General features: G+C 44.5%; 1 protein-coding gene across 1 annotated transcript in view; it reads left to right on the forward strand.

Annotated features, from left to right (window-relative positions):
- LOC146813020 (C-type lectin domain family 2 member D-like) overlaps positions 1 to 23,122 on the forward strand; it is a gene marked incomplete at its 5' end in the record, with an annotated part of 262,441 nt that overhangs the window by 147,252 nt on the left and 92,067 nt on the right. The window contains 2 exons of the mRNA XM_085615245.1: positions 12,240 to 12,359; positions 19,563 to 19,792. Coding sequence (XP_085471371.1) covers positions 12,240 to 12,359; positions 19,563 to 19,792 — 350 coding nt within the window. The remainder of the gene's footprint in view (positions 1 to 12,239; positions 12,360 to 19,562; positions 19,793 to 23,122) is intronic.

Below are 23,122 nucleotides of genomic sequence, written 5' to 3' on the forward strand. Positions count from 1 at the left end.
GGGGCTCAGCTCATGCCTTGGCACCCTCTCACATATAACCAATCACCCTGCCTTCAGGATTGATAAGGCCTGCCATAGGGGTGACTGATAGGTTTCTATGTGCAGTGATAGGGTGAGATATAGTGAACTTATATCTCAGTAAGCATGCACCACCTCACTCAGGCTGCAGTAGAAGTCCTGTGGTGTCATTTTGGAAGGCTTCCCAGGGGTGGCATAATACATGCTTCAGCCCCTGGTAGGCCTGTGGGATACCTATGCCCTGGGTACATTGTATACCATATACTCACAAGGGTACCCCAGAATCCAATCTGGAGTGTACCTAAAGTAGATGGAATCCATTTTAGAGAGGAAGCAGCTAGGCTGGGGTCCTGAATAGCAGGGCCCCAGCCAGACTAAAGTCGAAAAACAGTGAAACATCAGCAAAAAGTGGGGGTAACCATAAAAGGCAGATCCTACAAGGCCTCTGATTTGAACCTTTAAGTTTCTACATATAGCCTACAACTCCTTGACGTTTTAGGATTCCAACATTTCCTCCTTAAATGCTACTACTATGGATGCAACTGATTATTACGCTGATTCAGGCATGATGCAATAGGAAGTTTTAAGTTCCAAAAGATGGGAATACAAAAATAGACCAAAAAGCAAACAGTATGTATTACATAGTGGTCTGCAATATGGTAGTAGTGCACACCAATCACTGTAGGTCAAGAACAAATGCGAGTCCTATCCTCTCTGCTGCCAACCAATGTTCGAAATGAGGGTCTCTAGTTGGCAATGGTTTGCACCTTTGTCCAAATAGGGACCCTTCCTTCTAGTCAGGGTAAGGGGGATATACTTCTAAAATAACCACTGTTCACCCCCTTGGTAGCTTGGCACGAACAGTCAGGCTTATCTCCGAGGCAATGTGTCAAGCATTTGCACATAAAACACAGTAATACAGTGAAAACACTACAAAAGGACACCACACCAGTTTTTTTTATTTTTAATATCCAATATTTTATCTGTGCAAAGAAGACCAAAAATGATAAAAATCCACCATACAGTTCTTAGGAATATCAGTAAGCAAAAGTAGACCTAAAATACAGTTCTTTGAAGTCAATAGCTCCGTCTGGGGCTAACACGGCATCGTGAACACACAAATCCAGACAGTTATGGCTGACCGCAGGGTCTCGTAAAACAGTACCTTTAGAAATGTAGGGCATAGGGGACCTCGCGGTGTGCTCCAAAGAGCTGGCGTGGGCAGAAGTCTGTTATGAAGGTCAGTGCAGGAGTCGTCAGGCCCTTGAAGTCTCACGGGGGATGCAGATCGAACCAAGTGCAGTTGAAGTCAGGGGCCCCGGCGTCAGCGGGTGTAGGGACTGCGGTGTGAAGTGCAGTGGTGTGGTACCCTCTGGTCGCAGTGCAGGCAGTGGCTCGGTGACGGTCATCAATCGGTCATCGATGAGACCAGGGCTGTGGTGTGAAGTGATGCGGTGCTCGTTGCGGTGCTGGCAGGTTATGGTGCAAGCAGCGTCGTCGTCGTTGCGGAAACCCTGTCATTAGCTTATGAACCAGTCAATGGCATCAGTAATCAGTAGGCCATGGCTGCGGTGTGGGTCAGTGTGGTGCGTCATGTCATTTAATAGCGGTGCCCCCAAACCACGGTGCAGGCAGCAGCGTCGATGTCGGGTGGGAGCATCGGTGGTGGGGATACCAGGACGAGGAGTTGCAAAGTGCGATTCCCACAGGTCATGGTGCAAGCAACGGCTCGGTGGCGGCATAAGGCGGTGTTGTTGGTGAGACCAGGGGCGGCGGTGCAAGATGCGTCGGTGCCCTCTGCGGTGCATTCGGGACATGGAGCCGGCAGCGGCATCGTTTACAGCGTTGGATTGCTCTACCTCAAGCCCTTGGAGAAACTGAAAGAAGGTGCAGAAAGATCAGTCTAGCCCTTTGCCCCCAAAAAAAGCAGCCACTGCAGGCCAACACAGCAAAGCGCACAGCAAAGTGGTAGTTCAGCTTTTCCAGCTCTTCTTCTTGGCAGGTTTCGGAGTCCAAAAGAGTTCTAAAGTGTTGAGGTCAGGGCCCCAATATTTATATCACTTTTCCCTTTGAAATTTCAGGCAGTACGTCTCTGAGCTCAGCAAAAGCCAGTTCTGTCCTCTTTAATTCAGCTTCACTCCAGGAGGTGGGGACAGCTTTTTGCAGTGCAGACACAGCCTATTTACGTGCTTGTGAAATCTCCTCTCACCACTCTAAATGCAGACCATGCCCATTCAGCCGAACTATGAGTCACCCAGGAAAGGCAGGACATACCTCAACCCCTCTGGTGACTGTCTCCAGTAAATGTACCTTCCTAGCTCCTGTCACTCCAAACTTAGAGGGTGAATACACAATCAGGCAGAGGCACACACAATGGTTAAGTAAGAAAATGCCGGCTTCTTAAAAATGAAGTGAAAAGAGAACTGGAGCAGACTGACCCAGACAGGAATTGCACTACCTTTAGTACTCAATGGTGAGTATAAAACATGTTATACATTACTGGTGAAAAGTTTAAGAAAGCTATACACAATATAAAATGATGTTTATCAATGTTTGTTCAACTACTCATGCATAAGGCAGGATAATCAAAAAGGGGAACAAGACTTTCAACTGAAGTAATGTTTTAATCACAAAACTTCCAGGAGCTCAATAAATTCAAAACAATACAGAGCAATCCATGGTGTGTATCAAAAGACTGTGCCGAAGCTTGAACTTGAGATGCGTTCCCAATGCATTTCGGGTGAATATATCACCCTTCTTCAGGGGATATCTACGATCAAAAAAATTACATTTATTTATTCTTTATACATGTCATTCTAATAGGAACATGGAGATTTAGCATGAAGATAAATTGAAAAAAGGAGGGGCTTAGTACCACAGGGGGATTAAGAATACTGTAATGTAGGTGAGTTAACAGGATACAAGCTAGTACCCAGTGAAATAGAAATCTAGAGAAGGAAGTATAGCGTTACAGCTAGAAGCACAGGGAACTAAGCACCTGAGAATCACCACGGTGTGTAATTATCCCGACACCATAGAAATTTAAAAAACCTGTTCTACCTCAAAAACAATGAGAGGATGTCGATCTGAGCAGTCAGACGGTTTAAATGATCAAACCTGCTGGTAAAGTAAACAAAAAAAGGGCGAGAAAAATGAATTTCTAATGTTTAACAAGTTTGCCAAACAAGCTGCCAGTCTTATCTAACTGAAATAACTCACCAAACGTCGTAAGACGCTGTGAAACTTAAGTAGTGGAGGAGTAACACGCACTTGGAAATTCTAATCGAGAATGCCGTGTTATGTCAAAGAGGTTAAAGGCTCGAACAATAAAAGCCCGGGTGTTCGGCAAAATAACGACTGTCCACTATGGCTTTGCCTGAAAACGAAAATGAATATAACGACTAAGTAAATCTGAAATGGATCAAGAAACAAAGTACTGGCAGTCTAATGGTCCAAATATCTGAAGTGTTACCTTTGTTCGTCGATAGGTAGTGGAAGCATAGATTCCAAGTGCTCATGAGGGCGCAAAGAACATCGCGCTGTTTAAATGCTTGATCCACCGGAACGGGCTAACCCGAACTAGTGTTGTAAACAAAAAGGAAGGACCGGTGTTTAGGGCTGAACAAAAAGAGCGGCCATATTGTAACGGTAAACGCTACTTGTATATACTGAAAAAATGACGAAATGACAGACTAGCGGCATCAAAAGGTGTTAGTAAAATGTGAAAGACGATAAAAAGAAAAAAGACATGAGCATAAGGGTTACAAACAGGTTCCAATATGCTATAAACGATAGCAGTAACAATTGTTGTGATAACAAAAATTGCTAACTTGTTCGGGCTCGACATCGTTCAATTCAATAAAGTTACAGAGACAATTCAAGTACATGTCCTTCAAACCATTCTTGCAAATAATGTTTCATGCTTAATCGGTACGAAAATAACAGACTTCATACCAAAACTAATACATTTTACCGAATACTGCTTGTCAGTAAATACAATGAACAGCATCTGTTGAATGAATTACATACATGCGAGAAAGACTCTGCAATAAAGTTATCGAAATGCCATTGTTCTAAAATTAATTAAGTGAACCTGCACATATTTATAATCTGCTAGGTGTAATCAATGTGCAACATGAAATTATTGACTAGAAATGTGACACGGAAATATGCCTTCTTCAAAATGCGATAACACGTGGTGAAAACAATGAATAAAATAATATCCTTAGATCATGACATTTAATATACATGACGTGCAGTTGAGCGATATGGTTGGGTGATCGAATACACGCAATTAAACATACAAGCAAAACAAAACGAAACGAGATAAAGCCCATTACATGTGTAAATGTGAAGAAAAGTGAATGCTGTGCCTAAAAAATGTAAGTTAACCTGTGCATTGCAGTCGGTCCTAACTCCCTGTGTTACCAGAATTCTATAAAAAGCATGCAAACTCAATTTTGTCGTTCAGACCCTTGGGGCTCAAAGTGTTCAGATAACTAATCCAGAAGGATTCCCTTTGAGTGATGAACTTTGTCATGTCACGGTCATTATGTGTGTGTACTACTTCTATCACGCTGAACCTCAATTGTGCTATAGTATGATGTGTGTCGCTCCAGTGACTTGCTAGTGGGGAACTCAGTGTCCTAGTTCGGATTCTGCTCTTATGCTCTGTGATCCTGGTGCGTAAAATTCTTTCAGTCTTTCCTACATAATACAAGCCACAAGGGCATCGTATTACATATATCACATTTTGTGTGTTACAGTTTGCGGTGAAATGAAACTTAATTTGTTTACCCGACCAGGGGTGTGACATGGATGTGCCAGTAATCACATTATTGCAATGAGAGCAATTATGACATTTTAGCATGCCCTTCGGTGTTTGAGTCTCTAGAGGTTTGCGTTTCTTCAAAATTTCCTTCAGATTATTGGAACGTTTATAAGCCAAGATAGGAGGATCTTTGAAAAGATTCCCAAAATCTGGTTCTGTTTGTCGAACAACGACAGAAGACCCCACAAACTAGGGAGGTTTTTGTGTCTAAATTTTCAACCCACTCGCCTGCTATTAAAAAAATCATATTAAACAGGTGGGATCTGTTACAAACAGCACCAGATTTTGGGAACCCTTTCAAAGATCCTCCTATCTTTGCTTATAAACGTTCACAAAATGTGATATATGTAATACGATGCCCTTGTGGCTTGTATTATGTAGGAAAGACTGAAAGAATTTTACGCACCAGGATCACAGAGCATAAGAGCAGAATCCGAACTAGGACACTGAGTTCCCCACTAGCAAGTCACTGGAGCGACACCCATCATACTATAGCACAATTGAGGTTCAGCGTGATAGAAGTAGTACACACACATAATGACCGTGACATGACAAAGTTCATCACTCAAAGGGAATCCTTCTGGATTCGTTATCTGAACACTGACAAAATTGAGTTCGCATGCTTTTTATAGAATTCTGGTAACACAGGGAGTTAGGACCGACAGCAATGCACAGGTTAACTTGCATTTTTTAGGCACAGCATTCACTTTTCTTCACATTTACACATGTAAGGGGCTTTATCTCGTTTTGTTTTGTTTTGCTTGTATGTTTAATTGCGTGTATTTGATCACCCAACCATATCGCTCAACTGCACGTCATGTATATTAAATGTAATGATCTAAGGATATTATTTTATTAATTGTTTTCACTACGTGTTATCGCATTTTGAAGAAGGCATATTTCCGTGTCACATTTCTAGTCAATAATTTCATGTTGCACATTGATTACACCTAGCAGATTATAAATATGTGCAGGTTCACTTAATTAATTTTAGAACAATGGCATTTCGATAACTTTATTGCAGAGTCTTTCTCGCATGTATGTAATTCATTCAACAGATGCTGTTCATTGTATTTACTGACAAGCAGTATTCGGTAAAATGTATTAGTTTTGGTATGAAGTCTGTTATTTCCGTACCGATTAAGCATGAAACATTATTTGCAAGAATGGTTTGATGGACATGTACTTGAATTGTCTCTGTAACTTTATTGAATTGAACGATGTCGAGCCCGAACAAGTTAGCAATTTTTGTTATCACAACAATTGTTACTGCTATCGTTTATAGCATATTGGAACCTGTTTGTAACCCTTATGCTCATGTCTTTTTTCTTTCTATCGTCTTTCACAATTTACTAACCCCTTTTGATGCCGCTAGTCTGTCATTTCGTCATTTTTTCAGTATGTACAAGTAGCGTTTACCGTTACAATATGGCCGCTCTTTTTGTTCAGCCCTAAACACCGGTCCTTCCTTTTTGTTTACAACACTAGTTCGGGTTAGCCCGTTCCGGTGGATCAAGCATTTAAACAGCGCGATGTTCTTTGCGCCCTCATGAGCACTTGGAATCTATGCTTCCACTACCTATCGACGAACAAAGGTAACACTTCAGATATTTGGACCATTAGACTGCCAGTACTTTGTTTCTTGATCCATTTCAGATTTACTTAGTCGTTATATTCATTTTCGTTTTCAGGCAAAGCCATAGTGGACAGTCGTTATTTTGCCGAACACCCGGGCTTTTATTGTTCGAGCCTTTAACCTCTTTGACATAACACGGCATTCTCGATTAGAATTTCCAAGTGCATGTTACTCCTCCACTACTTAAGTTTCACAGCGTCTTACGACGTTTGGTGAGTTATTTCAGTTAGATAAGACTGGCAGCTTGTTTGGCAAACTTGTTAAACATTAGAAATTCATTTTTCTCGCCCTTTTTTTGTTTACTTTACCAGCAGGTTTGATCATTTAAACCGTCTGACTGCTCAGATCGACATCCTCTCATTGTTTTTGAGGTAGAACAGGTTTTTTCAATTTCTATGGTGTCGGGATAATTACCCACCGTGGTGATTCTCAGGTGCTTAGTTCCCTGTGCTTCTAGCTGTAAGGCTATACTTCCTTCTCTAGATTTCTATTTCACTGGGTACTAGCTTGTATCCTGTTAACTCACCTACATTACAGTATTCTTAATCCCCCTGTGGTACTAAGCCCCTCCTTGCTTCAATTTATCTTCATGCTAAATCTCTATGTTCCTATTAGAATGACATGTATAAAGAATAAATAAATGTAATTTTTTTGATCGTAGATATCCCCTGAAGAAGGGTGATATATTCACCCGAAATGCATTGGGAACGCATCTCAAGTTCAAGCTTCGGCACAGTCTTTTGATACACACCATGGATTGCTCTGTATTGTTTTGAATTTATTGAGCTCCTGGAAGTTTTGTGATTAAAACATTACTTCAGTTGAAAGTCTTGTTCCCCTTTTTGATTATCCTGCCTTATGCATGAGTAGTTGAACAAACATTGATAAACATCATTTTATATTGTGTATAGCTTTCTTAAACTTTTCACCAGTAATGTATAACATGTTTTATACTCGCCATTGAGTACTAAAGGTAGTGCAATTCCTGTCTGGGTCAGTCTGCTCCAGTTCTCTTTTCACTTTGAATTCGGTGGGAGGGTGGAACCACCTCAGGAATAGCACACCAAGCTTTAATCTATTCACGATTACAATGTGTAATGGATAAATTTGATTTAATTTGAGTGCACGCCAGCTGTTTTCTTCACCATATTTCGGCTTCTTAAAAATTGCATTTTCAAACACACAATTTAAAAAACATTTTTACTAAAAGATGTATTATTAAATTCTGAGTTCAGAGAGACTAAACTCAATTCCTCTATCTTGTCCCAATGGAATGTTATACTTGAAAGATGTTACAAATTAACTCCCATGTCAGCCTATGGGTACAGATAGCCTTTCAACAGTGAAAAATGATTTTGGATATATTTCACTATCAGGACATGTCACACACACCAGTACATGTCCTACCTTTTACATACACTGCACCCTGCCCATGGGGGTACCTTGCTTCTATCTGAGGGGTGCCTTACATGTAAGAAAAGGGACAGTTATTGCCTGGCAAGTGGGCGCACTTGCTAGGTCAACATGGCAATAAAAACTGCGTGCAGACACTGCACTGGCAGGTCTGAGAACCCTTTGAAAGGCTGCTTGTGTGGGTGGCAAAATCGGAGCTGCAGGCCCGGTAGCAGCATTTGTTTTACAGGCCCTGGGCACACACAGTGCACAGTACTAGGGACTTAGTAGTTAATCAAATAAGCTAATCTTGAAAACCCCAATCCATAACGCAATTTACAGTAGGTGCACCTGCACTTTAACACTGACCAGCAGTGAGACAGTGCGCAGAGTCACTAAACCAGCAAAACGAAGTCCAATATGCCATAACAGGAAGCAAAAAGGCAGGGGAAACACATCAAGAGATGCCAGGTCTAACAGCTGTGAACACTTCCTGGTTTGAAGTGTTGGCATCTAATCAGATCTCAGGCACGAGATTGGGTGAGGTTGCGGACCCACGCGGCATCAGTTGTATATCTGAAAAATCTTTACATTTCTCTGCAACTACTGAACAGATTTACACCATTTTACAAAAAGGGCGCTTTCTGGACCAAGAGCTACCTTTCTGCCAAATTGGTGTAATTCTGTTCAGCATATCGGGCTGTAGCCACGTCTAAAGTTTCCTATGGAAATCAACATGGAGGAAAAGCATTTTGGGACCCCCTTTTTCCCGGCACCCGCTTGACGGATCACTCAGAACTTTTCAAAACAGCTGAAGTGAGCGTTAAACTAGTTTTGAGAATTTTGTGAAGATTCATCAAACGACGCCAAAGTTATTGGCAAATGGAAAAATGCACTTCCTATTGAAACTGCATCCTAACTATAACTACCTACTGACGACCCCCAGTAGGTAATAATTTCTATATTTGCCCACTGTCTGCTTTGCCATACCACAGAGACCCGTTTATATACGCTGACTGGGTCAGGTGGGGATGGCATTGTATGCATGCACGGAGAGCACCAGCGTCCTGTAATTTATAGAATAGGCCTGAGGCAGCTGAGATCTGTGTTGGGGCCTCTCGCATCCTGTTACAGTCTGGGCCTGGGGTGGGTTCCACGTGAGACCGAGAGAATGGCCTGCAGTTCAGTGATGCTCTGCTGTCTGCATTATTGTTTGATTGATTGGCAGGGAGGAGCCGGGGGCCCAGTGAGACTGTGTACTACTAGGCTGGTTAAAGCTGGCATGATTAATTGACTTTCTGCCCACCCGGATGTGCAACACCTGAAGTGTCCCGTTTTCCATTTCCTTGTGCCCCAGCCCGAGTCTCCCTGAATTTTTGCTGTCACCTGGCAACACTAGAACTCTGTTTAACAGTGTCTGACTTTATGTGCTCCCAGTCCGGGAAACAGAGCCAACTGAGTGGGCGCTGGCTTATTATCTTTAAATGCCAGGTCAGGCTGCACGCCTCTCTCCAGACAGCCAATGCGCAGTGCCACCAGTTCACAGATAGCTACTCTCACCAGCGTGCGTTGTGACGGTCACTCGAGCGAGACACACTACTTTTGCCTCTAACTGCACATGTCTGCACACAGCTACCAAGGTTTTAGGTTGCTATGTGTGACATTTTCATAATTTCATTGTAATTGTCAGCCACCCCAGGCGTTTGCAGCAGTTTTAAGATCTTCTTACAAGTTTCTCGTTGTCAAATAGGTCTAATTTCTGAATTTATATGTTTCACTCATCTATATTGCTTGATTTTTGCTCCCAAGAAAGTGTCAAAGGGCCATATGCATGAAGAAACCGTTTTACGATTTCCTAATTGCGAATCCTTGCGATTCACAATTAGGAAATCACAAAACGGCATGCATGAAAGTGTGTTGAACACTTTTTGCGATTCCTAGGGGATCGCAAATGACCTACCTCATGAATATTAATGAGGTAGGTAGCAATTTGCGACTAAATATCACAAAACTGAAGAGACAAGGGATTAAGTCTTCTCTGACTCCCTTATCAATATTCAAAACTCACACAACAGAGAAAAACTACCAAAAAGGGTTATTCCGTTCCCCGGACTGGGGAGCAGGAAAAAGCACAAGATTCTTCACCTATCCTCGATGAGGTAGTGTGTCTTGTATCCAACCCTACCTAACGCTGAGTCTGGGAAGACAAAAAATGTCTTAATACTGTCCTCACACAATTAACAGTGTCATGCTTTATCATTGGGCCACATCATACATCCAGGTGCAGACCAACACACTGGATGGAGCGCAACATTTTTTTTGTAAGGATATGAAGAATAGTGGTGAGGGTAAAGTAAATATGAAAAAAGACAACACAACGAAACACAAAAGTGTAACACAAATCAAAGGGAAAACGAATCTTCCCCTTAAAGAAGGGACCAAGAGAGGTGCAAATACATATATTTAAAACTGCCTAGTGGTTAACTCTCGACTTTTTATTTTTTGTTAACCTCTGGTAGGATTAAAACCAACGATTTGGGGTATTGAGGGAAGGTAACGACCCTTCTATCCCCACTGCAAATACCAACATGTTTCTGCCAGCTTTTTTTGCGCCTAGCCCGGTCGCTCTGGCATTCGTCAGGGTGTTGGCCCCTAATTTCTGGTCTTCACCCCTATTCGGGTGTTTTTTACCTTTTTACTTTATGCGTTAGGCAATGTCCCAACGTCGCTATCTCCGTAAGTTTCCAAGAGGAATCATATTTAAGAGTTTACGAGTGTTTATTCTAAACCCAGGACCTTGGGGGGGGGTGCTCTTGACGTCACACTTACTCCAAAGAGACACTGTCAGCGATGGCCCCACAATAGTCCTCCGTCGGTCTCCCTAGGAATTGCAAAAATCACAGGGATGGTGGCCTGCTGGGGTCAGCAGACCACCATGTCTGTGATTTCTTTTAAATAAAGCATTTTTTTTCAATGAAATGCAGCTCGTTTTCCTTAAAGGAAAACGGAATGTGTTTCTGAAACAAAAATGAAAAGTTTTTTTAATTTTTTAAGAGCAGGCAGGGATTTGTGGACCACGGCCTGCTCTTAAAAAAAAAAGCTGTAGCAAACATTCACAAACGGACCCCTTCCCATTTGCCAATAGGTAATCACCTACTTAAAGTAGGTGGTAAAATGCAAATGTTTTGCGACCGCATTTCGGTCACATAACATTTCTTCATACCAATGTGATTCGGTATTAGTAAGGGATGCCCTAAGCATGCCCCTTCCTAATAGCGAATCGCAAACCCATTTTGCGATTATGTAACAGGTTATTGAATCGCAAAATAGGGTTTGCTGCATCTGAAAAGCATTTTTTGCATTTGCAAACGGGCCGATTCTGCGAATTGGCCCATTTGCGAAGACAAAAATGCTTGATGCACGTGCCCCATAGTTGTTGAACTGTCGTTCAAAATTGTACTGAAATTATGAAAATGACCCTCATACGCAATCTGAAACCTTGGCAGCTATGGGTGCCCGGTGTAGACTTTGTATGCATCAGTCCTCTCTGCCATGCTTACGCACATTTAAGGGTAGTAGCGTCCTTATGTGCACACTTGTATTCACACCCTTGGCGGGAGAGCTCGGAACGCCCCTTACGCACCGGAAACACCAGGAAAGTATGTGGTTTCAAATCGTAATACTCCTTAATATTGTGTTGTCGATATTTAAATCAATTTTATATACTACATATTTTCCCAATTTTTGGGCGGGCTGTACATTACGACGCACATTAATTCTTGGATGGATTGTACTGGAACTTTCAGCCATTGAGATATATGCACAATTATATGTATGTATGTGTCCGTCTTGGCAGTGCACTCTTGGAGAGACACTAAACAAGAAACTGACAGTCTTAGCTGCCAAGTTTTCAGCATGTTTATGTGTGACCATCCATGATCTAATTGTGTACATGAGTGACATTCCACTGAATGTGTGACACTTCAAGGGACTCTTCAAGGATAACACCAAGCAAACAATGTAAACAAATAAATATCACGAAAGACCCACTTTGGGGAAATGCAAAACTATGAAAAGCTTTAAAACTGCTGTAAACCGACATCACCCACATTCAAAATAAATGAAAGGAAAACCGTGTTTAAAATAAACTATTTAACAATTATTGATGGTCTTCAGGGCAAGACTCTGCAGAACACAGCTGGCTCTATCAGGGGCCCCTGTAAGGCTGGGGCCCTGGGTCAGAGCCCTCTGTGATCGTCTCTGCAACAGACACCTTGAAGCTCTCTTCAGGCGACACTCAAATGACTGTAAAACTCAGAATGCAGCGATCGTTGGTTAGAAGGACTTCTGTTTCTGTTGTAGATCATGAGTGGACTGCCAGTGGAAGAGAAGCGCCGAAACGAGTGACCCGATTCCACGCGGCGGTGGGGCTGGCAGCTGCTCTGCTCATCGTCATAGCGGGTCTCGCAGTGTACATCGGAGGTGAGTATCCATCACTTCAGTTCATGGTTCGCCCCAGGCAAGCGGACATCGTTGGTTGAAAACGGGCGACACCTACTGGCCGTTGGTGGCTCTGCTTTCAATTTATGAAATACAAGTGTTAAATAAATATCTTGCCTGAACAATATTTGCAAATATTTAAAGGAAGCTTACGTATGTAAAAGTTTTTGTTGACATGGTGTGTAAACAATATATAGAAAACGCACCTTATCTGCCTCGTCCTCGAAAAAGAAAGCATAATATTGCTCCCCCAGCCCACAGAAATGCCATCTTGAATATTAACGAACAGAATGCCACCCAAACATACCTGTGCACTGTGATCGGGGTGCAAATCCATTCGCACGACGTTTGTTACTGCTTTGGTCGGGATAGTAAATATATTTGCACCACGGCAAACATGATTTCACACCATTTTGTAGTATTTTTGTAACGGAATCCAATACAACTATTCCAGTTTTTGAATTTGAAAGTTATTTCTGTGTGTGAGGCAAAATCAGTTTGGTTTAATTTTTCGTATTACAGGAGTGACAAAATAGTACAAAGTACTATTCTCTTGTCTTTTAAAGACAATTTGTGTCTCAGATTTCCTTATTAACAGTGGCGGCTGGTGAAATTTGAAAGTGGGGAGCCTAAAATTGTCATACTGCACCGCTGCGAGCGAGCGTAGCGAGCAATCATGGACAACCTAAGGTGGTAACATTTTGAAAAAAAAGAGTGGAAAAATTGTGCATTTTCAAGCAAATTTGAGAAAGTAAGGTTAAGAAAGCAATTGTGAAAGTGCAGTTATTACATTAATAAAGAGATGTCATATAACATAGGTAGCTGCTTATTCCGTATAACCACAGAGCTTCATAAGAGACTTCGCGATACAATGCATTGCTGAGTAATATCAAAGGAAGCATTTTTGTTATTAGCCACAGTGCTGTACCAAGACTCCAAAAGGCAATATGGAAACATGAAAAACATGAAAAAGGATCAAGGTGCTGAATAATAGCCTTGAACATAAGCTTCCCAGCCCAGGACATGAGCTCAGGAGCACCCACTTGTTTAATGGGCATACCTGCCTCGCCCAGGGAACTGGAAACCAAACACAGGGGAGTATTACATGTTTAACACGCCAGAAACCAGCTCCCCACCTTCGGTCTTCATGCTGAACAAATCAAACATTCACCCCCAGTCACAGATCTCGGTTAAATCCATTTTTTTTGCATGCCACGCCATTCCAGGTTAGACCCAGCCATATTCAAATCAGTCTTGACGCTGCTCCCCATGGGAACAGTCCAGCCCGAACTGCCAGTCCCGGTCTTCCCTGGACCTGAAACAAGCATCCTAGGACCAGTTTCGGGGTATCATCCCTCATCAGCCAGGCTAGCTTGTATCTGGTGGGGGTAGTGAATACGTGACCCACGTCTGGGCATACCCGTCCTTTTAGGGCAAACATAGCAAACTGGCAGTTTGTGCTGGACTGTTCCCATGAGGAGCAGGTTCAAGACTGATTTGCATATGACTGGGTCCAAACTAGGGTGGCATGGTGAGCAAAAGAACAATGGATTAGACCCAACTGTCTTGACTGGGGTGAGTAGTTGAAAAGTTTCAGCACTCCGTCCATCATCTTGTGTTTATTACAGAAATCGCAGCACTTGGTCTCTCTCTCTCTCCTGTCTTTCCTGACTCTTCTTCTCTCTTCCCCTATCCCTCTAACTCTCCTCTTTCTTTCTCTTTCTTTCTTTATGCTCCTCTCCTGCTCTATCTTCATCTTCTATTCTTTCTCTATCACTTCTGTCTCTCGCCTCTCTTCCTCCTTCCTCTTTCATTCTTTCTCTCTTTCTCCACCTCCCATTATTTACCTATCTTGTTCTTGCTTACTCTCTCTGCTTCCTCACTCTAGTCGGCCCCTTTCTCCTTTCTTTGTGGTTTGTCTTTTATGTTCCCTCTGTATCTCCCTGTCACTCTTTCCATATATTTCCTCTCCTCCAACTGTTCACACTTTTTCTCCTCCCCTCTTCCACTACTTTTCTCTCTCTCCCTCCGCACGCTCAATTCTCTCCCTTAGGTTTCTCTTGTCGCTCTCTCACCCCTCCTGCATACTCCTCCCACCCTTTAATCAGTACTCAGTCGGCACCTTATCTTCATGGACACAATACACAGCACTCTTACTCCATAAACTGAAGACCCAGCACTCTCTCAGTGCCTTAAACAACACATGCTTTTGAATTAATGGTATGTATTTTATCAAAAGTATGAAAAGCGGAGTTGGATAACAGCATGTAAACTGAGACAGTTTCAACGTAGAAGATTCAAAGAGTAATACAAACGTAATGTACATTTGATAAAGGAATTATGCGGATTCTAATATGAAAACACAATTACAATCTTCATGTGAGAGTTTACAAAGATCGCTTAGCATAATAAAGAAAATTGACTAAATCATGGCTATAGATTTCTGTGCACAAAATAAATATGTAAATACGCGGCCTGTATGCTGACAGGTGTACTGTCCACCTGCTGTTGACACATCAATATTGGTTTTGGTATCAATACACCTAGTAGTAGCTGAAGGGGAGATTTGGTGGCAGGCTCCGCCAGTGTTACCTGAGAATGCACAATAAAACGCACACTGTCTCATATTAGCAAAGTAAAACAAGGGTGTAACACTGCTGTGGTCTAACCGCACATATTGTGTGTGTGTGTGAAGACAAGTGTCACCACATTCCATACATGCGGAGGCATGAACAAAGGCACACAATGCCCTTCTCATTCGTGTTTGTTACTCGAGCAACTTGCTTAACAGAGGTATGGTGTGCAAAAAAAATCCGAACCGCCTGCAGCTTGACAACATCCCTATTGGTTAATGTACGGTTGCGTCACCAGACTGTACCAAGGACCTTCCGCAAAGTTCACCTCTAAACTTTCCACTCTTCGCCATGAAAAAAATACCAGTACATTTTCTATAGGTCATAAAAGATATTAGGATACAATGGTTAATGACACAAATTCCAAAAAAACACAGTGGGAGCCACAGGTTGGAAGCTTCTGGCCGCTATAATGCAGCAGTGCACACTTAGCTGGACAGCTCTAGGCAACCACAGTTTGGGGCAGAAAGGAGACTGAGGCGCTCGAAGGTTAAGTGGTTTGTCCAGGATCACACAATTTGTGGAAAATGAGATAAGGGCTCCTCTTCTAATTCAGCAGTAGATTATGAAACTGCTACAAAATTAAAGAGGTTCTTGGACTACAAAATACATTTGAAACCCCCCTCGCAGCCACATGTTGCTTATACATCACATGAGTACGTTTTCGGTCCTATTTTGCTTCACTGGTTATTTACTTTTTGGTCAATATCTATGCGGCCCTCAGCCAATCCCCATAAAATACATTTTGGCCCATTTACGATGGTTCCCGAGTGCTCATTGTTTTGACTGCGCGTTAACATTCATGAATCTCCCTTTCCTGCCCATGGTAATTCTTTAATTAATTAGGAGCGTTGACACTCGTGTACCTCCACCTTCTAATATTTAAATAAAAATACCCTACATTTCAATACTTTCCCTGACGTAGTGCTGTTTTTTGTCCCAGAAACCTATCTAGCTCCCGGTGTTGACAATTATTGCAACCTCCTTTCCACAAACCGAAAAGGTCACACTGACTCAATATGCAAAGCCTAGCACATGTAGAAGAATGTTTTTTTTGGCAGTTTAACATAACACGAACACGACCAAAAAGTATTGGAGCGCTTCACATGAGCACGAGTTTTATTACACAATGTCACATTTATTCACCTTTAATATACGTGGACTTCAAGTGATTTTCCCGGAAAAGACAACATTTGAATCTCTTTTGCTCAATAAGGGCCTTTCAGGTCCAAAAGAGGAATGGCCTCAAACGCCACGCACGGGAATCGAGTGTATATGCTATATATGACAATATAACTGTCTGTATATTTTACATCAAAGATATAGGAAAACATCTGTAAAACTGAATACTCATATCTAAATCAAAATTATCTGAACGCTACATTTTAATAGACACTGCTGCTTTTTCTAATAATCAGTCAGATGACAGTTAATTAAAACTGTACCCGGATCGTTTTTCGCAGTTGACTTGCTGTGGTAATGAAGTGACACAGGAGGTTAGACACGCACAAAAAAAGTCAAATACGATCGCTTTCATGACAGAGCCCCTGTGCGATAAAATAACCCTTTTTCAGCCCCCCGTTTTAACCCCTCTGTTACAGCCCAATAAACGTTTGTATCTTAGCCTAATGAGTGGGCAGAGACAAGGGCACTGTGCGGTGTGGCGCGGGCACCTGTGTGAGGGACGTGTGGTCTCGTGAATGCCCAGACGTAATGGGATAACCAACAAGCATTGGCCGTGGCTTCAGAGTGCTAACACAAACGTGCATATATTGTATTTGCATGCAAACATTCAACCCAGACCATGAGCTTAGCCAATTGGGCAGACGCGGCTGGCATGAGAGGGGGGGAGGAGGGGGGTACGCGCGGGGGAGGGGGGTACGCGCTGGGAGGGGGGTACGCGCTGGGAGGGGGGGTTAATTTAATGAATTAAAGAACTTACCAGGCATCTCCTCCGCTCCGGTCCCGAGTCGCATCACGTCTCTGCAACGTGGTGGAAGTAACTTCTCCCCGCTCTTTTCATTTGCCAATCAGGAGACTGGGGGGCCGGGCGGCTGAACCTTCTTTACTTTCCTGGTATTTAATTGGGCATGGGGTGACTTTGCATAAAACGCATCACCGCCCGAGCAGGAGCCTATCTACAAACTCCTGCTCTACACAGGGCATGCGCAGCAAACCTAATGGTTTGTGAATGTGAGCGAGGGGCTTTGCTCCTCGCTCACATGCGCAGACCATCTTTTTAACTCCTGCTCGTCTCTGCCTGCGTGCGCTGTGCGTGACATGCGCACAGCGCACTTTCACCGGCATTGAAGCGCACAGGCGGCCCGGAAATGTAAACAGACAAATTGTAAGCTGTCAATTCGTCTGTTTACATTCCATCCTGTTCACTGGCCGATTCTTTTGTGGGGCGCTGCCCCAACGCCCCTAATGGACCAGCCGCCACTGCTTATTAAGTTGGGTATTACTAATTGTAAATGATCTAAAATCAACATACGTTTCATTTGATTTCACAAACCCCTTTCTTCATTCCTGACCTGGTGCAGAAATCTATTTGTGATATTGACAGGAGGACGCTGCCCCCCTCTCCCCTCTTTAGTTTCACAGAAGCAGGATGCCATTGATTGTGCAGTTGTATCCCGCCCCAGTGCACATGGTTCGCGGTACCTTGTGCCCCATTCCACGACTCCAAGGTGTCATTGCAGTAAACACCTGGGGCCTTATCATACAAGTGCCCTGGTGGTGCAACAGGCATCTGCGCTCACTTTGCATCCCCTCGGGGCACTTTGGCATTACAGGAGGGGCCGCAGACACTTGTGCAGCCCCTTCTGTAATACGGATAGAGCTGGGGCACATAAAGCGCCAACACTATTTTCAGAGGGCGTTACCTCATTTGCATGGGGGCGTGCCCCCATGCAAATGAGAGAATCTCTTTGCCTCTGCGGCCACGCAGTATTACAGACCCAGGCGCAGAGGGGAAAAAAGCCCTCAGGAGGCACGCTGACAGTGCGCCACCTAAAAGGTGGCATACTGTCAGTGTGCCCCCTGATGGCAGCCCTCTTGAGGGGTGAAAGGGGGTCCCATGGATCTCCCAGACATCCCCTTAAAGGAGGGTGCAATCACTCACTGCACACACCTGCAAGGAGTTCTCTAATCCCCTTTAAAAGTGCAGGTGGGTGCCGCTTGCACTGTGAAAACTCGGAGCAGCTTCAAAGCAGCTGCTCCGTTTTTCACATGAATGTGCTCCCCTGGGGCAGCGCGAGTATTCGCAGCTGCCATGGGGGCAGCGCATTCATCATAATATAGTGCATTTGCCTTCATTGCACCGGGCGCATCTTTTAAAAGGTGCACCCAGCGCAATGAAGGAAAATGTGCTGTATGTATAATATAGCCCCTGGGGCTATATTATGAAAGTTTCCCACCGGGTGTTGCGGGCATTTGCACCCGCTTTGCATGCCTCCAGGGCACTTTGATATTACAGAAGGGGTCCCCAGACACTTTTGCATACCCTTCTGTAATAGTGATAGCGCTGGCGCACTTAAAGCGCCAGCGATATCCCAAAAGGGCATTCCCTCATTTGCATGGGGCGTGGCCCCATGCAAAGGAGGGAATCCCTTTTCCTCTGTGCCTGTGCCATATTACAGATGAAGGCGCAGAGGCAAAGAAGCTCTCGGGGGTTGCTGTCAGTATGCCCCCTGAGAGCAGCCCTCTGGAGGGGGGGAATGGAATCCGATGGACCCCCAGACATCCCCTTGCAGGTGGGTGCAGTCACTCACTGCACCCGCCTGCAACGGGTCTCTAATTCCTCTTCAAAGTGCAGGCGGGTTGCTGCCTGCACTGTAAAAATATGGAGGGACTTTAAGGCAGCCGCTCCGTTTTTCACTGGAAAGTGGTTGCCCCTGAGGTCTGTGTGCCAGGCCCCTGGCTCTTGAGGGGACAATAATGCCACCATGAGGGCGAGTGCTCCCCAAGACTGTTCCTACCCTGGTGGGGGCTTCAGCACCTCTCCCATGGGCCCAGGCTATGGGGTATTTCATTATGTAAACGAGGTATGTTCTTATTTTAAGGAGGGTCTGCAATAAAGAATCCTCACAATATTGATATCACAATTTTGACACAATATTTGCAGCAATATTAAATGACACACCAATGTGCACTTTACAAATGTTGTTGCACAAATGTTGTTGTTTCTGTATTTGGTGTCCTTAATCCAATTCCTTGTGAGCCATTTTAACAAACTTGAAAGGGTGAGTAGTGTGCCAGCTTTGATTCTAACCTGCATCTTGCAACGTCCACACATCTTTGGTTTAGGAGCCAAACCCGCTGAACTATCTCATCTGCTACATTTACATGAGTGTGTGAACCCTGGGTCCTTGATGTTCCATTCCCATTGCTTGTGTCCAGATTTCACCCCAGAAGCAGCCTGTGCTGGGACCTGCCCACGCCAGACAATTTAAGTACACCGCCCTTGCCCACATTTTGTAGCAGTGCTCATTGTATTTAATCACAAATTGACTTAGGCATATTTTTTTTGTTCAATTTCTGCTTTTGCTAGTTCTAAAGGGAAGTCAGCGCTCCGAACAGCACCAGACAAAAGATACACAAAGCAGCGCTGCTGCTGATGGAAAGGACGGTGAGGTGCTGCCCCCTTGTGGCGACGGCTGGATCTGGTACCGGAACAAGTGTTTCTATTTCTCTGATTATGAAGGAACCTGGACGGAGGCCAAAGACTCGTGCGCTACACTGGAGTCTTTCCTGGCTCTGATTGACACACAGCAGGAACTGGTAAGAGCTGAGAAACTCTCGCTGTTGCCTACTTTCTTTTATCCAGGAAACCATGATTAATACTGTGGAAGCCGTTTTTTGGTGGCTTCCGGTGCGAGTGGGAAGAGCAGGTACTGTATTACCCCCGAGGGGTGTTGCCAACTTATGTCGCTGTGAATTGGAAGAGGCGCAGAGGAGGAGCAGTGACGGGATGGAGGAGCGAATGAAATAAATGTGTTTATCTTAAAGAGAGACCTAGCAGTGGTGGGAAGAGAAGTTCAAGCAGATGACGAGAAAGGATTGGAGTAGATAAGCTCTCTGGGTACCGGCGATTGAAACTTACAAACAAAATAATTAAAATGCAGAAAATCCATAATAATGGTTGCACTGCATGGGCGTCCGCAGACATTTTTCCGGGGGGTGGGGGTGGGGGGGGGGGGGACGCGGCTAACCTGGCAAATGAAGGGGCGTGGCTAATGTTAATGAATAGGGGCGGGGCTAAAATGGCAGACAATCAAAATCGGGTAATGCTCAGGCCAAGCTGAGAAAAACAAGCATTGGCATAGCCAATAGGTCTCGCCTTTGGGAACTTATAAGTAGTTCTCCAGCAGGTCCCAAAGGCGAGACCTATTGGCTATGCCAATGTTTGTTGTTATATCTGGGCATGTTGAGAGGCTGGGGGACTGGGTCTCGATGTCTGGTTGGGAGCACAGCAATGACCTACTCATTTTGAATGTGTAGGTAAGACAACCGGAGGGGTGAAATGAAAGGTTCACTACCAGGAATAACCGGAAGGTAGAAAGTTAGGCTGGTTAGAAAGGTAAGGAGGGGTAGAGGCAGGCATGCTGGTGAGGAGAGAAACAGATGCATGCTAGGAGAGCGCTGTGAGGGAGGGAGGCGAAATGGGAAGAGGCACTGAAAGGTGAGTCGGGTAAAGACCGTAGTGAGGCAAACAGAAGGGTAGCGAGGGGTGAAGGGTAGACAAAGAAGTGAGGTGTAAAAGAAAAAGATTCAGGACAGAGACTGGTAAATCAAAGCTGGAGAGGGTAGAATAACGCAGTCGTAAAACATGAGAGGGCCAGGTAGAGAGAGCGAGAGGTGTTTCAGAGACAGGTAGAGACAGCTGAGGAAGAGGTAATAATAAAGACTGAGGTAGACAGGTGAGGTAGAGGGGTGCGTTGATATAAAGGAAGTGCAGAGATATGTCAGAGAGATGTTACTGAAGAGGAAAAGAAGTAGAGGTATTGAGAAAGGAGTAAGGTACTAAAAAGTAAGGGGGTGAACAGAGGTAGAACGAGTGGAAGGGGAGAGAACACGTAGAAGATGAATGGCAGGGTAAAGTGAGTGATCAGGCAGTGAGTGTGAGGAGTGGGATACAGAGGGGTATGTGGCAGTGAGCGCGAGGTGCGGGGTGCAGAGGGATATGTTGTGGCAGTGAGCACAAGGTGTGGGGTACAGAGGGATATGTTGTGGCAGTGAGCGCGAGGTGTGGGGTACAGAGGGATATAAGGCAGTGAGCGTGAGATGTGGGGTACAGAGGGATATAAGGCAGTGAGCGAGAGGTGTGGGGTACAGAGGGATTTTAGGCAGTGAACACGGGGAGTGGGGTACAGAGGGATATAAGGCAGTGAGCGCGAGGTGTGGGGTACAGAGGGATATAAGGCAGTGAACGCGGGGAGTGGGGTACAGAGGGATATGAGGCAGTGAAACACAGGGTCGGGACGTCCTGCCAGACATGATAGGGTGCATACTGGCTGATAGATATGTTATTGACACAGGACTGTGTACGTTTCAGTTGGATCTGAAATCCGGGCTAGGCTGCAACCTCAATTTTTGAGTTGGGAGGATAATGCACCGACCCCCCTCCCCCCCCAGAACTTCATTCATCAGACCCCTTGCTCTCAGGATACACAGTGTTAAAAGGAGGTCTTGGTGTTCAGACCTAGTTTGCCACTTCCCCTTAGGATGCAGCCTGCACATTCACCTATGGCTGATTAAGGAAAGGACTGCACGAACCAGAAGGCCATTGAGCACGAGTTTGAAGGGGGTGGGTGTATTTCTGCACCACCTCCAGCAGTGGTGATGTCAAGTGGCACTCGAGGCAGAGCCTGTTCCGTTTCATGGCCTTAGGGAGAAAAACCCGATCATGGCACACAAAACACTGCTCTGTATTCGCTAGTCTCCGCAGCGCATACCCAACCCGCTGAGCTGCCTCATTGGTTTAGGGTGGGATGTATGCTTTAGCAGCTAAAACTGGCCATTGTCATTCTGTATGTGATAATCAGCCACAGACAGAATGACAATGGGCGGGAGGGGCTGCGAGGAGGCGTGCAAGGCGTCCCATCAGGGAGTTGAGGCCTCTGGCAGGGAACACCTCTGCTCCCTGCAGGGCCTGGAATTACGGACAAAAGGCGTCCGTAAAAGCATGGGCGGCTGCAGGGGGGGCAAGGAGGGACGTCCGGGGGGCAAGCACCCCTCCTTGCCCCCCCTGCGGACGCTCATGGGTGTAGGGAATTTAAATAGCACCCTATATTTATGTCAGTTTTCCACATGTTCGCAAAAGGAGGAACCTACGCTATTGTGCACATCACTACCATGTCCCCATGTAGACTATTTCTCTCTCCCTCTGTTTCTAGAGCTGTGTTAATGCAGCCCATTAGACGAGGACGCTTACATCTGCATTTGAAACACAATCTCTGCCCCCTCATCCGCTGGACAGTTTAACACGTGACTGTACTAGAAATAAATGCAGCAATTCTCACATGAAGTTTATTTCCCTTTTCACACGGGTGAGAAACTGCTCCATAGCACGAGGCCATCAGCCATTCCTGGCTTTTTAGCAAAGACCAGTTGCATTCTTGGGCTTGTAGTTTTTCCTAGAATTGGCTGAAAGTGTCACGCATGACATAGAGACTCTAGGTAGCCATGCTTTGACATTGTACAAGTGTTCAAGCCCATTGCAAAAATTCTGCTGGTTTCACAATCAAACCCGTTGATAAGCTTGGCTCACATATTATGCCATGCATTAAAACAAGCACTGGCAATCCCAATCATCTTTTTTTTTTTTTTTAGGTGAAACGTCTTGCCACAATCTTCAGTAGTGCACAGGACACTAAGAATAAATACAAAAATAGGTGTGAGCAGCAAGAGGAGCAGCGCAAGGTTTTCCCACTTAGAACACATAGTAACTGTGCAAGCTTCCTTTCCTCACAGAATATGCACTCCTGGGACATATACAGTGCTCCCTCATAACCGGCACCATAGGCTCTGGCAGGGAAAAGGTTACTTCTCTGTATAACCGGTGCAGCAGTGTAAGCATCATTCTCTCTCTGCACTGGTGCAGCGTGAGGA

Source organism: Triturus cristatus, chromosome 7, assembly GCF_964204655.1.
Source record: "Triturus cristatus chromosome 7, aTriCri1.1, whole genome shotgun sequence".
Taxonomy (NCBI): domain Eukaryota; kingdom Metazoa; phylum Chordata; class Amphibia; order Caudata; family Salamandridae; genus Triturus; species Triturus cristatus.